We start from the raw sequence: 15,874 nt of genomic DNA, 5'->3' as shown, positions 1-15,874 counted from the left end.
CTGGCATGGCTTGGGAACTGGAATAGATTCTCCAGGGAAGTGGTCACAGCATGAAGCCTGATGGGGTTCAAGAAGCGTTTGAACATTCAGACGTGGTATAATTTGTAGGTAGTCCTCTGTGGAGCAAGAGGAGAGGAACTCAGTGATCTTTGTGGGTCTATTCTAACTCAGGATATCCTACAGTACTGTTATTATATGTTTTTCAGCGAAATTGAGATGCTATGTGGACAACATCTTTTTTAAATGTTGGTCTTGTTCTCCTTGATTAACTTATGCTGCAGGCAGGGAATAGGAAAGATGGCATCAACAATTTGACTTGTTCTCTAGAAGGTTTTTTCTATTTCCTAGAAAAAAGTTAATCTCAAATTGTGAGTATGCTACTACACCTCAGACATCAGTCTTAGACAGGACACATTTCTGGCTCAGGAGCACCTATTGATTATTGCTGTAAGCTGGGCAACAGATGTGTTATGTGCAGAAGTTGCACTGGCAACATGTAGAATCTGTGTGAAAGCAAAGTGCACAGCACTGTGTACACCCTGCATACACCACAGGGCCCCAAGGTGTGCTACTGTGGGAAGGCCCTGACTTGGGTGTGGGGAGCAGTGGTGCTGCATGGTGCACAAGGACCACTTCATCCTTGTGGCTCTGGGAATGACAGAGGAGCTTGATGCCTGGGAGAAGATCCCCCAGTGTGTGCCCTGTGGCTGGGCTGGTGTATGTCTTGTGCCATTCAGGGCCCATATACAGATCCTGCTGAGTGTACAATCAGGTCCCATTCTCACTGCCATCTCTCAGTGGTCATTGGGATTTCTGCATTCACAGAATGTCTTATCTGGAGCATTGTGGGGTTGTGGCACCTATGGAACCTTCGAGTTCCTGGGTCTGTTGAATGTTGTTCCATGCCTGGGGAAGAGAATCCAAGATGCAGTAGCCATGACTGTTTGGGCACCAGTCCCTGTCCTGGGCCTGCCTTCATGTAATAAGGAGTTGGGTTCACAGGGACTGGGTGTTCCAATGCGTCCTGCTGTAGCTGGTAGGAGTACGAACTTGTGGGAATAGCTGTGCCATGCCAGATGTTGTATTGAAGGGTGATAAGGCTGCTCAAGGAAGCTATATCTGCTCTTCAAACCCTGGCATGCTGCCTATGATCAGGTGCTGGAGGAGAGGGAAAAGGGGAGGCGAGACAGAGGGCCATCCCCAAGACAATTACCCATTCCCAGTTTCTGCAATCCTTTGGGAACATCGTTGTCCAAGCCTCCACCCCCAGCACAGCTCCACCCAAAGCAAGATGCCCCAGAGCTGGGGCCTCCAATGTTAACAGAACTTATTTAGGCAGAGACTTACAAGTCAAGGACTGGTGGCCATTGCCTGTGGAAGAACTAGGGATGTCTTCCTCACCTTCAAGAGACAGTGCCTGAAAGGTGATTTGCTGCAGTGTGAACCGCCGTCCAAAGCTTAGAGGATTGAGGCAGTGCCCACAGCCACAGCTAATTCCCACCAAAGCAATGACTTTCTCCCTGGCCATCTCTATGCAGATGGAAAGACGAGACCAGAACACATTCAGGGTTGCTCCAAATGTTTATTGAGTCTCAGGAGGAAAATTAGGTGACTCCAAAGGAGGCCCCGAGAGTGAAGCTCAGGAGGAGAAGAAAAAGAATCTGTTCAGCTTTTCCTATTGCAGAGTTGCTACATCTACCTGGCCCACAAGTGGAGAGAGGCTAGAGGGCACTCAAATCAAGCTGGTTCCTGGGGGCCTCACAGAGAGCTTGGAGGGGAGCAGAGGGCAAAAAGAAATAGAGGGTAAAAAGTATGAGTGAGTGAGTGGAAAACAGAATAGGTAGATATGAGCTGTGTTGTCAGAGAACCCTTGTTGGCCCCTTCTTATCTGTCATTACAGGACAAGACAGCGATGGTCAGCTCAATTTAAAACAATATCATGAAGGTCTGTTCTTCTGTCCAGCAGCATGTTGTGAGTTCCTGGGGTCCTGGTCTGGGAAAGGGTCTGGCATCTTTAGCAGGGGCGGCAACAGTAACGGCTGGCAATACAAGAGAGGTCACAGCACCCAGAGTTGATGGGGACTCCGTCACAGCTGAGGATGCTGCCAACGGCAGCAGAGGTGGAGGATCCCACAACGGTGTTCTGCGGGAAGGAGCTGAGGATGGGGCCGGGCAGGGTCACCACCACGGGAGAGGGCTCAATGACGATGGTAGAGTTCTGGCACTGCCTGACGCAGGGCTCGTTGCAGCTGCTGGCCAGCGGGGTCGGGCCGCAGGGCTGGCATGGCCGGCACTGGTCGTAGCAGGACATGTCTGGGGGCAGGAGGTTCACCTGGGGGAGAGGGCAGGGAGGAAGCTCAACATGGAGATGCATGAGGAGCAGCCTGTCACCACACCCTGAGGAAACCAATGCATAGGCCGTGCTGGGAGCTGGAGGCTGTGCAGGGATGTGTGAGGGATTCTTGACCTCATCCTGCCAGGGCCCCAAAGAAGCTATCAGGGCCTATCTGGCTGCAGCCAAGGTTCTAGCCAAGAAGCTATTGTAGTACACACCCAGACTTCCTCCATGGTAAACCTTCTCCCCACTTCCCTCTCCCACTACCAGCAGCCCCAAGATTTGACATGGAACAGAGCTGACTGCAGCTAAGAGGTCCGCAGAGATTAGTTGTCCTGTTGAAGAGTGAGGGGGCAAGGAAGAACTTCGCACTCACCTGGTTCCCAAGGAGGAGAAGGCCAGAGAAGTGGATGAGGGAGCACGGGGCTGGGCTGGCTTTTGTATGGACCTTAGCCGCCCCATGTCCAGAGACATCCCTTGAAGCTGTGATTATTTTCTGACAAGCTCCTTTTGAATGCAAAACATCCCAGCTAATGATATGGGCTGTGTATTTCCTTCCTGTGATGTTTTTTATTTCCTGCTTTGTGCCATGCCTTTTCCCCAGTTAAGTCACCTTTTTATTGGCAGGTAGAGAGGCCCAAGTATTTCCAGGCAACACAGGTCATTGTGGGCAGAAGACTCAGCTCACATGCTGGAAGAGTCCAGTAATGGCAAATGACGTCAGCCTGGGTGTCTCCTTAGGGGCTCTTTGGGGCCCTTTTGGCCACAGGTTTCCCAGCTCCTACCTGTGACCATACCCCACCTAACACTGCCCTCGGGGAAAACCTTCTGACATGTTTTGCCTCCTTCTGCTCTGACCAAGGGATGTCTGTATGAGGGGAGAGGTTGTACAGAGCCCCTCCTGGATCTCTAAAGAAAGGCCCAACAGAAAACCAAGTGTCTGTTTTAGTGCTACAAAATATATAGTGGAATGTACACCTTCTCCTTAAATGATGTAAGCTTATGCCTGCCTTGACACCCAGGAGTGCTCAGTAGGGGCACTCCAGCAGATTAATTTACCGCTACTAGTCAGGCTAATAAATGAGATTCTCAACTGTTAAATGCAATGCCCAAGAGAGCTGATGTCTTGCCAAGAGCCCTGGCCCAAGTGCCTTGGCAGGGGGACTGGAATCCGGTGATCTTTAAGGTCCCTTCCAACCCAAGCCATTCTATGGTTCTGTCATACCGTTCTCTGTCATCTACCACTTGACCTGGAGTGGGAATACACTCACGGTGGTGAGGGTGGTGCCCAACCAGCACTTGAGCTGTCCCATGTAGTTTGTCTTTGGCAACTTCCCCTTCACTTACGTGTACTATGTCTTGCTCAGTACTTAAAGGGGGCTTATAAAAAAGATGGGGAGCAACTTTTTACTAAGTCAGGTAATGATAGGACTAGGGGGAATGGTTTTAATTTAAAAGAAGGGAGATTTAGATTAAATGTTAGGAGGAAACATAGAGGTTGTTGAGGCACTAGAACGGTATGAACAGACAACATGTATATGCCCAATCCCTGGAGGTGTTCAAGACCAGAGTGCCCCTGACAATCTGATCTAATCGGTGGCTTCCCTGTCCATGGCAGAGGGGCTGGAACTCAACAATCTTTAAGGTTCCTTCCAACCCAAGTCATTCTATGGTTCTATAATTCTATCATACTGTTCTAAGACATCTATCTCTTGATCTGGACTGGGAATTCACTAGTGATGATGGTGCCCAAACACAGAATCACAGAATCACAGAATTTCTAGGTTGGAAGAGACCTCAAGATCATCGAGTCCAACCTCTAACCTAACACTAACAGTCCCCACTAAACCATATCCCTAAGCTCTACATCTAAACGTCTTTTAAAGACTTCCAGGGATGGTGACTCCACCACCTCCCTGGGCAGCCTGTTCCAGTGCCTAACAACCCTTTCAGTAAAGAAGTTCTTCCTAAGTAAAGAAGTTCTTCCTAACATCTTCCTAACACCTTCCTAACACCATCTTGCACTCTCCGATGTAGTTTATCTTTTGCAACTTCCCCTTCACTGACATGTACAATGGCTACCTCAGGATGCCTCTTATGCTTTTAGATGCCTTCTGTGTAGCGAGGATAATTTTGTTCTCTAGCTGTGTGGTCTAGCTCCTCTTCCTCTAATAGTGGGCCTAAAATGGGATCTTCTCTTCACACTCAAGGACCAGGATAGATCTGTTGGCGTCTACTATCCACTGCCATGGGAGAGAAGGTATGTGCCTGTTTGGTGGGAAGCCTGTGGACTGAGCTCCTGCACCCTTCCTTGGCACAAGTGGCACTCCTGCTTCGATAATCCTGTGCTGCCCCTACATAGTAACTGACGGCTTCTTCTGGGACTTGCTACCTGTCATGCAGCTGGCATCTGCTGAGAGCTTCTGCACTGCTGTGCTCCTTGATTACAATAGCACCATCAGTTTTCCTGTCTTCCTTGAGCTCCTGTAGGGTGTTCCTTGTTGCCCTCTGGAAGTAGGCTTGTGAGGAGACACAAGACACCGTCTGCTCACTCTCACTTGGCTGCAGTTGTGTTGTGCCTGGGGCCATGCTCCTTCCTCTCTACCCACCCCATTGCAAACATCGCCCTGAACAGTGGTGTTCAGCATCTCCAGGGCTGTGATGCCCCTGCTCCATGCACCAACCTAGAGCCTGAAGACCTATAAGGTGAAGGAAGCCATGGGAAAACTGAGAAACAAAGGGTGTTTGTTTCTTTGTTTGTTTTCTCTGACAGATGATGAGGGAGGCAGTGAGGGGGGGAGGGGGCACACCACTTGTGGGGGGCTATGCGGGGCTGTGGCCGTGTTTATGCTAGCGCGATTATCAGATTGGGGATGTTTTCAGTTGGGACGCTAAGAAAAGGGAACACAATCAACAAGCATACAGAGACAGCGACCAGACCAAAGAAACATGAAGGCGATCACGACAGAAACCTCGCAATTCACACTGGTTGTTGGCCTATCAAGAAGCCACAGGTGCCACTGCCAGGAAGATCAGCCTGAGCCTTGCAACTGCAATGGTTGTGAAACATGGACGCGGGCAGGAATGGGTGTGGGATAGACCTATACAAACCCATGTGGGGACGTGCAGGGCAAGGGGAGCTGGGAGGAGCACACAAGGGCAGACGGAGCGGGGTGTCCTGTCTTCCTCTGGAATCTGTCCTTACCTGTGTGCACGTGTACTGCAAGGAGAAAGTGCCAGCTCCTGGTAGAAAAATGAGAGCAGATTTGGTGCCAGCTGCCAGAGTCAGACTGGGGGCGAGGCTGCCCCTGGCCTATGCTGTCAGCTGCTGGAGCCAGGACGTTCCTGTGCAGCTCCTGGAGCAGGGGGAGGAGGTCTCAGCCTCCAGGCAAATGCATCAGGAGCATTTTGGGCCCCCAAAAGCAGCTACTGCCAGTACCAGACTGGGTATATCTTCCCCAAACGGGGCATACACATCCCTGTCTGTGTGTCTCCTGGATATGTGCTCAGCTTCCATAACCGTAGAGCCTGCAAAGGGGAAAGTGGGCAGCTGCACTCCTCAGCCTGGGCAGAGGCCCTCGACCGGTGCTGCCAAGTTCCACGGGTAGCACCAGCTGGAGGGACCCTCGGGCTCGGGGTGTTGTCGGTGCGCCCCGTCCAAGGGCAGTGCCGGCCGCAGCCCGGGAACCACTGGTCGCAGCACCGCATACCAGACCCGACCTGGCCTGGCGCTGCCCACTGCCCCCTGCCTGCCCCTCTTGCTGGGGACGCTGCAGACGGGCAGCTGCTGTCTCTGCTCCCTCTCCCTTTCTCTCTCCCTTTGCTACTCCCTCTCTTATCCCGCCTCCTCTTCCGTGCCGAAGGAGCTGCCTCAGCCTTTCCCCGCACGCCTCCACGCCTCCGCGTCCCGGGCTGGGCTGCAGGCGGGCAGAGCCCCGCGGGCAGCAGCCGAAGCCCTGCCCGCCCACAGGCGCCCAGCACTCGCAGCCCGGGCCAGCCCCCGAGCGGCCCCGGGGCGGAGCTGGCGGCGCCGGGCGGCGGCGGCGGGGAGGAGGCGCCGCGGGCGGAGCAGAGCCGGGGCTGGCGGGGGCAGCGCGGCGCGGGCGGCGGAGCGGCGGGATGCGGCAGGGCCGGGCCGCAGGGCTGGCGGCGCTGGCCGCGGTGCTCCTGGGTGCGCGGGGCTGCCGGCGCCGGGGACGGGACGGGACGGGACGGGGCTGCCCTCGCTTCTGGCCCGCCGGCTTCTTACGGACCTCGCTCCCCTCTGGCCTCCCTCTGCAGCCATCCCGCCTGCCTCCAGCGAGCTCAGCCGGCCGTTGCCTCCCACCTTGCCTTGCTCCCTGCCTCCCTCTTCTCCTTTCGGCACACCCCCACTCATTTCTGCCTGCTTCCCTTCTCCTCCTGGCTCGGCTCGGACCCTCCTTCCAAACAGCCGTGTTCTGACTTGGTCCCCAAATAACCCTTCCCAGAGAAATCCCTTTGTGTGCTTTCTATTGAGGAAATGCTCCCATCAGCTGTCAACTGTTTTCTTCTTCCCTTTCCCACTTTGTGACATTTTCGGTGCAGGAAAGACATTTGCTGAGTTTTCTCCTGCTTTCTTTCTTGGCAGTGGCTGTGGGCAGAGCCCAGGTGCAGCAGGAACCATGGGCAGAGACCACCGAGGGCACCAGCATCAATATCACCTGCTCACACCCCAACATCCAGACTGGTGAAGTCATCCACTGGTACCGCCATCTCCCGGGCCAAGGACCCGCATTCCTAGTGTTCGGTACTGGAGGCTCCAGAGCACTGACGGACCTGCCGGGGTGGCTCGTGGTGGCAGCAGACCGCCGGTCCAGCGCCCTGTGGCTCACCAAGCCCCGGCTTCGGGACGCGGCGGTGTATTACTGCGCCCTGAGAGCCACGGGGAGAGGAGCCGGGGCTGCGGCCGTGCAGGAACCGTGGCGGGCGGGGCCGGGCGTGTGTGGCGGGGGGGGAGGCAGGGGCACAGCCCCCAGGGGGCGCTGCCGCTCTGCCGGCGGGGGCCGTCTTACGGTACAGGCGCGGAGGTTCCCCCGCCAGTCCAGCCCTGGCCTGGACCGGTCCTGCTGAGGCCCATTAGTTCTTCCGGGTAGGTCGCTGGGGGTCTGATGTGGGTCAGACCCAGCTACGTGTGAGAGGTCAGGACGGCACACCCAGCGATGTTGGGCTTCTTTCCGTACCAGAAGCCACTTTTGCAGAAGCTCTTCTTCAGTGAATACAAGCAACACTTTAACTCCACTTCCAACAAACTGCTCTCCTTCCTTCAGACTCAATCTCAACTGCTTCATGGCCACTTTGATCCACCTTTGTCCTTTCTTCACCTTTAGCTTTGGGAAATCCTTTTGTTCTATGCGTGTCCCTCTCCTTCCCTGGCCTTTCCCCCACTTCTACATTCTTCCTGGACAGCTCAGGACGGACTATGCAGAGGGAAAAAATATTTACAGTCAAGGCTGGGATGCACAAATCTTTAATGAGTATACAGAGAAAAAGGAGGTCACTCCAAGCAGAAGCCCCTCAGTGCAGGGATCACCAGGGCCAATCAAAAGGCCTACTGTCCCTTGCCTATGGTGGAGATCATGCAGGGCATGTGTCTGCTGTTCCTGCAGTGGGAGGGCTGGCTCTGAGAAGCAACACAGCCCAAGGAAGAAACACAAAGAAAAGGGAGAGAAGAAGGTAGGTGAAGGGATGGAAGGAGGGGCATGGGCTGTGTTTTCAGAAATTTCAGGGTAGACACTGGGCTGGATCCTGCCAATATTTGCCAGAGTAGCTAAGGAATGTCAGTCATTCTGAAAGCAACGGCCTGAAGATTCCTCCTTTGTGTAGCACCATATACGAAGTTCCTGGGAGAAGAACCCCAGGGCCATGGCCACTGGCTTCTTTAGCAGGGCAGGCACCTTCTGCCACAGTAGCGGCTGGAAATGCCAGAGAGGTCACAGCAGCCAGAGGTGATGGGGACTCCGTCACAGCTGAGGATGCTGCCAACGGCAGCGGAGGTGGAGGATCCCACAACGGTGTTCTGCGGGAAGGAGCTGAGGATGGGGCCGGGCAGGGTCACCACCACGGGAGAGGGCTCAATGACAACGGTGGAGTTCTGGCACTGCCTGACGCAGGGCTCGTTGCAGCTGCTGGCCAGTGGAGTCGGGCCACAGGGCCGGCATGGCAGGCACTGGTTGTAGCAGGACATGTCTTGGGCTGGAGAGGCACCTGGGAAAGATGGTAGAGAGGAAGCAGAGCACATGGGTAGGTGAGGATCAGCTCAGTTACTCCATCACAAAAGGGCCAAGGCAACTGCTGAAGGTGGATGTGGAGGCTGTGCCATGAGGCACATGGTCTTCCTCACTTTGTCCTGACAAGGCCCTTCAAAGAGCAGCCTGGCTCAGGAACACCCTCACATAGTCACATAGCACATAAACCAAAAGCTTCCTCAGACCCCTTTCCCAACCTCTCCCTATACAGAACTTCTCTATCCAGCCCTCTTCCATGGCAAGGAACTCCAAGGCACTGAACTCCATAGCTCTGAGCCACCATCGGATTTGATGTCTATTGATGCAAGATCCCTTCCACTTTGGAAGAGGAGGAGAGAGGGCTTCAGACTCACCTGGTTCCCAAGGAGGACAAGGCGAGAGAATTGGATGGGAGAGCAGGGAGCTGAGCTGCCTTTTATACTGGTCCTTCATTGCTGCTGGCCCAGAGTCTCCCTTGGCAGAGGTAACAATTTTCTGACAAGCTCATCTTGAATGCAAACCATCCCAACAAATGATATGGGCTGTGCGTTGGTTTCCTGCACTGCTGTCTTTTCATTTCCAGATTTTAGGTCATGGCCATGCCCTAGTGATGGCTTCTTTAGAGTGCTGGGATGAAACGTCCAAGTATTTCTAGGGCAGGAATGCATCAGTGAGGGCGGAATACTCATCTGTGAGGGCTGTATATGTCCTGAGTAGTCATGTGATGTCTGTTTGGATCACTTTATTGGACTTCTCCCGTTCTGAGGAAGAAGCTCCAGCAAGTGTCAGAAGGATGTCCAAAGGCAGCTGTGCATGAGGATGTGTCACATCCTTCGCTTTCCTTCCATGCTTAACTCACTCTGATGGTCCCTTCTTGCATCCCCAGGTCTGTGATTTTTTCTACTGGCTTTGATCCCATCCCCATTAACACTGCCCTCCAGAATTTATATTTTTGCCTTTTCGACTCTGCCCTTCTCTGTGCAGTCTGAGTTCATAAACAATGCCATAGGATTACAGAACGGCAGAATCATAGAATGGCTTTCATTGGAATAGACCTTAAAGATCACTGAGTGAACTCCCTGCCATGGATATGAGTACTTTCCAGCAGAATAGTCTGCCCAGAGCCCCATCCAAAATATCTTTGAACATTTCCAAAAATCGGGCATTGGTAAGATCTCTCTTGGGCATCTAGAAGATCTCTACAAATTGGGCATCTAAAAGATCTCTTCCTCTCTGTCATCACCCCCATAGTAAACAATTTCTTCCTAATAACTTATCTAAATCTACTCTTCTTTAGTTTAAAACCATTACCCCTTGACGTACTCCAGCCCTCTGATCCTCTTCGTGGCCCTCCTTTGGACCCACTCTAACAGGTCTTTGTCTTTCTTGTGCTGGGAGCCCCAGCGCTGAATGCAGCACTCCAGTTGATGTCTTCCTGGAGCAACGTAGAGGGGGAGAATCACCTCCCACCACCTGCTGCTCACGCCTCTTTCAATGCAGCTTAGATTATGGTTGGCCGGTTGGGCTCTAAGTGCACTTTGCTTGCTCATGTTGAGTTTTTCATCAAACACCTACACCAAGTCCTTCTCTTCAGGGCTCCTCTCAACCTATTCACAGCCCAGCTCATAGTTGTGATTGGGATTGCCCTGATCCACACGAAGGACCTTGCACTTGGCCTTGTTGAACCTCATAAGACTCGCATGGGCCCACTTCTCAAGCCTGGCTAAGTCTCCATGAATGGAATCCCTTCCCTCTAATGTGTCAAATGCACCTCTTGGTATCATCAACAAACTTTCTGGGTGCCACTCAGTGCCACACTCCATGTCCCCAGGAAAGATATTAACTAATACCGGTCTCAGTACAGACCCTTGAGGGATACCAAGGGTCCATTAGCTGCATGGTCTGAGCGCGACCATGCAGCTAATTCTTTATCCACCGAGCATTCCATCTGTCCATGCCTCCCCAGCTCAGAGAGAAGGATGTTGTGCCGGATGGTGTCAAATACTTGGCACAAGTCCAGGCAGATGATGTCAATTGCTCTTTCCCTATCCACCTGTCGTGGTTCCGCTCGAGTGGGCAGCCTAGCTCCACCACAGCCGCTCTCTCACTCCCCCTCCTCAAAGAGGAATGGGGAGAAAATATGTGAAAAGGGCTCAAAGGTTGAGATAAGGATGAGAAAATCATGCAATAATTATTGTAACGGGCAAAACAGACTCAGCATAAGAAGACAGTAAGATTTATTGCTCATTACTAACAAGCTAGAGAAGTGAGAAACAAAGGAAAGAAACCAAAAGCACCTTCCCCCCCCCATCCTCCCTCTTCCACCTCCTCCCCCGAGCGGTGCAGGGGAACGGGGGAATGGGGGTTATGGTCACTCTACAGTGCTTCTTCTCTTTCGCTCCTTCTCGGTCACTCTCATCCCCTGTGCTGTGGGGTCCTTCCCACAGGATGCAGTCCTTAATGAACTGATCCAGCGTGGGGTTCCCACAGGCAGCAGCTCTTCCAGAACTGCTCCAGATATGGCTCCATACCATGGGGTCCATCCCTCAGGAGAAAACTGCTCCAACCTGGCTCCCCCACGGGCAGCAGCTCCTGCCAGGTCACCTGCTCCTGCGTGGGCTCCCCTTCACGGGCTACAGGTCCGGCCCGGAATCTGCTCCGGCAGGGGTCTTCCACAGGTGGCAGCCTCCGTCGCTGCAGGGCCACCTGCTCCACTGTGGTCTCCTCCACGGGCTGCAGCATGGAACCCTGCTCCACCGTGGTACTCCATGGGCTGCAGGGGGACATCCTGCTTCACCATGGTCCTCACCACAGGCCGCAGGGGACTTCTGCTCCGGCGCCTGGAGCACGTCTCCTCCTCCTTCTACACTGACCTTGGTGCCTGCAAGGCCATTCCTTACTCCCTTCACTCTCCCAGCTGCTGTGTTGCGCAGCGTTTTTTTTCCCTGTCTTAAATATACTCTCACAGAGGCACAAAACAACATCACTTATTGGCTCAGCTCTGGAAAACAATGGGGCTGTTCCCAAACATGGGGCAGCTTCTAGATCTTTCTCACAGAAACCACCCCTATGGCCCCCTGCTACCAAAGCCTTGCCACGTAAACCCACTATACCACCATTGTAAAAGAACCACCAGATTTGTCAGGCACAATCTGCCCCTAGTGAAGCCATGTTTGTTTTCACCAATCATCTCCTTATTTTCTGTGTGTGCAAGCATAGTTTCCAGGAGGATCTGTTCCATGATCTTGCGGGTCACAGAGGTGAGGCTGGCCAGTATGTAGTTCCCTTTGTCTTCTCAATTAGGATGCACAGTAGTTTGGCAACATCACCCACCACTTCCCATAAGACCCACAGGTGCATCTCATCTAATCCCATGGACTTGTGCACCTTCACGTTCCTTTGTTGGTCTTGAACCTGAACCTGATCAGTGGTTCTTCATTCTCCTAGTCCCTGCTTTTGCCTTCTGAGACTTGGGCTAGGTGTCTAGAGCTCTTGCTGGTGAGGGCTGAAGCAAAAAAGACATTGGCTAACTCAGACTTCACCATATCCTGAGTAACCAGGTTTTCCATTTCCTTCCGGAGAGGTCCACAATTTCCCTAGTCTTCCTTTTATCACAGACGTACCTAGAGAAGCCTTTCTTGTTGCCCTTGATGTCCCTGGCCAAATTAAATTCTAATGGGGCTTTTAGCTTTCCTAACCTAATCCCTGGATGTTCTGATGATTTTTCTGTGCTCCTCCCGGACTATCTGTCCTCGATTCCACCCTCTATAGGCCTCCTTTTTCTCATAGAGTTTACCAGTTGCTCCTTGTTCATCCATGCAGGCTTGCTGGCATTTTGCCTGACTCCTTTTTGTCGGGATGCATCTCTCCTGAGCTTTCTTAGGCCCGAGCTTTCTTAGGCCTCTCTTCCCTCCGGCGTTTTGTATCATGGTACACTACCAAGGAGATCCCTGAGGAGGACAAAGTCTGCTCTCCCAAAGTCCAGGGCAGCAAGCTTGCTGTCCTCCCTCCTTGCTGTGCTCAGGATGCTAAATTTCACCATTTCACAGTCAGGGCAGCCAAGGCTGCCCTTGAGATTCACATGCTATCTGCCCCAGTTGCTGTGAGAACGAGGTCCAGCATAGCATCTGTCCTCATAAGCTCACCTTGTGCACTCACCTGAGTGTCTGGTTGCTTGTGTTCACACATCTGTTCTTGTCTTTTGACAGTGGGGGGGATGTCAAAGGGGGAATGGTTTTAAAATAAAAGAAGGGAGATTTAGATTAGATGTTAGGAGGCAATACAAAGGTTGTTGAGGCACTAGAACAGCACAGAGAAGGCGTGTATGCCCAGTCACTGGAGATGTTCAAGACCAGATTGCCCTGGACAACCTGATCTAGTGGGTGGCATCACTTGCCCTTGTTATATTTCATTAAATTTCTCCCTGCCCAACTCTCCAGTCTGTCTAGGTCCCACTGGATGGCAGCACAGCCTTTTAGAACATCAGCCACTCCTCCCAGTTTAGTGTCATCAGCAAACTTGCTGACACTGCACTCTATTCCCTCATCACCGGTCCCAGTAACAACCCTTGAGGGGCTCCACTAGATACAGGCTTCCAACTAGACTCTGTCCTATTGACCACAATTCTCTGGCTTCTTCCCTTCAGCCAGTTCACAGTGTATCTCACTACCTGATCATCCAGGCCACACCTCCTCAGTTTAGCAGCAAGGATGCTGTGGGAGATGATGTCAAAGGCATTACTGAAATCAAGATAGACCATGTACACTAATTTACCATCACCTATCCATCTGGTTATGTCTTCATAAAAGCCTATCGGGTTGGTCAAGCACGACTTCCCCGAGGTGAAGCTATGGTGACTGCCCCTAATGACCCTTTTCTCCTTGATAAGCCTAGAGACAATGTCGTGGCTTAGCCCGGCTGGCAGCTAAACACCACGCAGCTGTTCGCTCACCCTCCCGCCTCCCTCTCTGGGACGGAGGAGAGAAATGGAAAGTGAAGCCCGTGAGTTGAGATAAAGACAGTTTAATAAGACAGGAAAATAATAATAACAATAATAATAAAATAATAATAATAATAATAATACAATGGTGATAATAGTACTACTACTAATAATGTGTACAAACAAGTGATGCACAATGCAATTGCTCACCACCCACTGACCGATGGCCAGCCTAACCCCGAGCAGTCCGGCCCCCTTCCCCCGGCTAGCCACCCCTATATATTGTTTAGCATGACGTCAGATGGTATGGAATACCCCTTTGGCTAGTTTGGGTCACCTGTCCCGGGTCTGTCCCCTCCCAGCTCTTACTGCACCCCCAGCCTGCCCGTTGGCAGGACAGAGCAAGAAACTGAGATGTCCTTGGCTTAGTATAAGCACTGCTCGGCAACAATTAAAACATCGGGGTGTTATCAGCACTCTTCTCATCCTAAGCCAAAACATAGCATTCCACCAGCTACTAGGAAGAAAATTAATTCTGTTCTAACTGAAACCAGGACAGACAACACCAAGGATAACTTGTTCCATCACCTTTTTAGGGATAGAGGTGAGGCTGTCCAGTCTATAGTTACCCTGGTCCTCCTTATTGCCCCTTTCAAGGGCACCGGAGTGACATTTGCTTTCCTCCAGTCCTCAAGCACCTCTCCTGTTACCCACAACTTACCAAAGATGATGGAGAGTGGCTTAGGAATGACTTCCACCAACACCCTCAGCACACACAGGTGCATCCCATCAGGACCCGTGGTCCAGCTTACTTAATCAGTCCTTAATCCAGTCCTCATCAACGAAGGCAAACTCCTCCTTTATCCAGACTTCATCTGGGGCCTCAGGAATACGGGGCTCCTCAGGACAGCTTCTGGCATTATAGACAGAGACAAAGAAGGCATTCAGTAACTCTGACTTCTCTTTATCTTTTGTCACCAGGGCACCCATATCATTAATCAGTGGATATACATTGCCTCTGGTGTTTGTTTGATTTGCAATGTATTTGTAGAAGCCCTTTCTGTTCACCTTGACCCTTCTTGCAAAGTTTAATTCTAAAGAGATCCTTAGATTCCATAAGATCCTGAACTCCACCATCTCATGGTCACTGCAACCAAGGCTGCCCTCAACTGTGGATGGCTGGCTACCCTTACAGTAAATGTCAGGGTAAATGAAATCCCCCATAATAACCAGGGCCTGTAATTGCGAGGCTGCTCTCGGCTGCCTGTAGAAGGTCTTGTCAACTTCATCATCCTGATCTGGTGGCCTGTAATAGACACCCACAGCAGTATCCGCCATGCCAGCCTGTCCCTTAATTCTCACCCACAGACTCTCAACTCGCATCTCATCCGCCCCTGAACAGTACTCAATACATTATAGTCACTTCACTCCTCATGTAAAAAGCAATTCTGCCACCTTGGATAGCTGGCCTGTCTCTCCTGACAGAAAAAAAAAAAAAAAAAAAAAAAAAGGTTTAGTTTTGTGCACAGTGCTTCTTGTCCTGGCACTTGTCCCCACAGAGGGGAGCCTGGCTCTATCTTCTCTGTACCATCCCTTCAGTTATTGCTATACAGGAATGAGATTCCCCCAGGTGTTCTCCTTTCCAGGCTGGGCAGTCACAGGTCTCTTGGCCTTTCCTCAGAGGAGTGATGCTGCAGTCTCTCAGTCGTCACTGGGGCCCGTCATTGCCTCTCTCCAGGATGTCTTTGACTTTGCTGTCCTGGAGAGCTAAGACACAGACATGCTACTCCCAGAGTGGCCTCTCCAGTGCTGAGTAAAGGGGAACGATCACCTCCCTCGACCTGCTGGCAACACTGCTAATGCAGCCGAGGACTGCCTAGAGCTTTTGCTGGTGAAGTCTGAGGCAAAAAAAATGATTTAATACTTCAGCCTTCACAAATTCTGGGTAACCAGGTTCCCTGTTTCCTTCTGGAGAGGACCTGAAATTTCCCTGGTCTTCCTTTTATCACAGATATGCCTAGAGAAGCCTTTCTTGTTGTCCTTGATGTCCTTGGCCAAATTAAATTCTAATAGGGCTTTAGTTTTCCTAACCTGATCCCTGGCTGCTGATGATTCCTCTGTGTTCCTGCCAGGGTACCTGTCCTCGCTTCCATTTTCTGTAGGCCTCTTCTTTCTCATACAGTTTACCAGTTGCTCCTTGTCCATCCATGCATGCCTGTTGGCATGGAGGCCTTCAGTTGTGACCTGACTTTCGGGAGAGCAAGCTAAGGGCAAGATGGCATCCCATCACTTCTGGAGGGGGAAAATTGGAGTCCTGCATCCCTGGAAGAACTGGAAGTGCTTTCTGTAGGGAGA

The 15,874-nt window shown here is 52.0% G+C and overlaps 2 protein-coding genes across 2 annotated transcripts; both read right to left on the bottom strand.

Moving 5' to 3' along the window:
• Positions 1–2,014: 2,014 nt before the first annotated feature.
• On the bottom strand, positions 2,015–7,069 carry LOC119714032 (feather keratin Cos1-1/Cos1-3/Cos2-1-like). The gene is made up of 2 exons (XM_038168587.1): positions 7,028–7,069; positions 2,015–2,332 (listed from the first exon to the last, which is right to left on the bottom strand). Exons 1-2 carry the CDS (start codon positions 7,067–7,069, stop codon positions 2,015–2,017), a joined length of 360 nt encoding a protein of 119 aa, XP_038024515.1.
• Positions 7,070–7,807: 738 nt separating this feature from the next.
• Positions 7,808–9,080, bottom strand: LOC119714129 (feather keratin Cos2-3-like). The gene is made up of 2 exons (XM_072028939.1): positions 8,955–9,080; positions 7,808–8,560 (listed from the first exon to the last, which is right to left on the bottom strand). The coding sequence occupies exons 1-2, from the start codon at positions 9,031–9,033 to the stop codon at positions 8,235–8,237; spliced, it is 405 nt and encodes a 134-aa protein (XP_071885040.1). The 5' UTR covers positions 9,034–9,080; the 3' UTR covers positions 7,808–8,234.
• Positions 9,081–15,874: the final 6,794 nt, after the last annotated feature.

This window comes from Anas platyrhynchos, chromosome 28 (assembly GCF_047663525.1).
Source record: "Anas platyrhynchos isolate ZD024472 breed Pekin duck chromosome 28, IASCAAS_PekinDuck_T2T, whole genome shotgun sequence".
Lineage (NCBI taxonomy): Eukaryota > Metazoa > Chordata > Aves > Anseriformes > Anatidae > Anas > Anas platyrhynchos.
The sequence above is the reverse complement of the archived record's forward strand: the minus strand, read 5'-3'. Positions and strand labels throughout refer to the sequence as shown.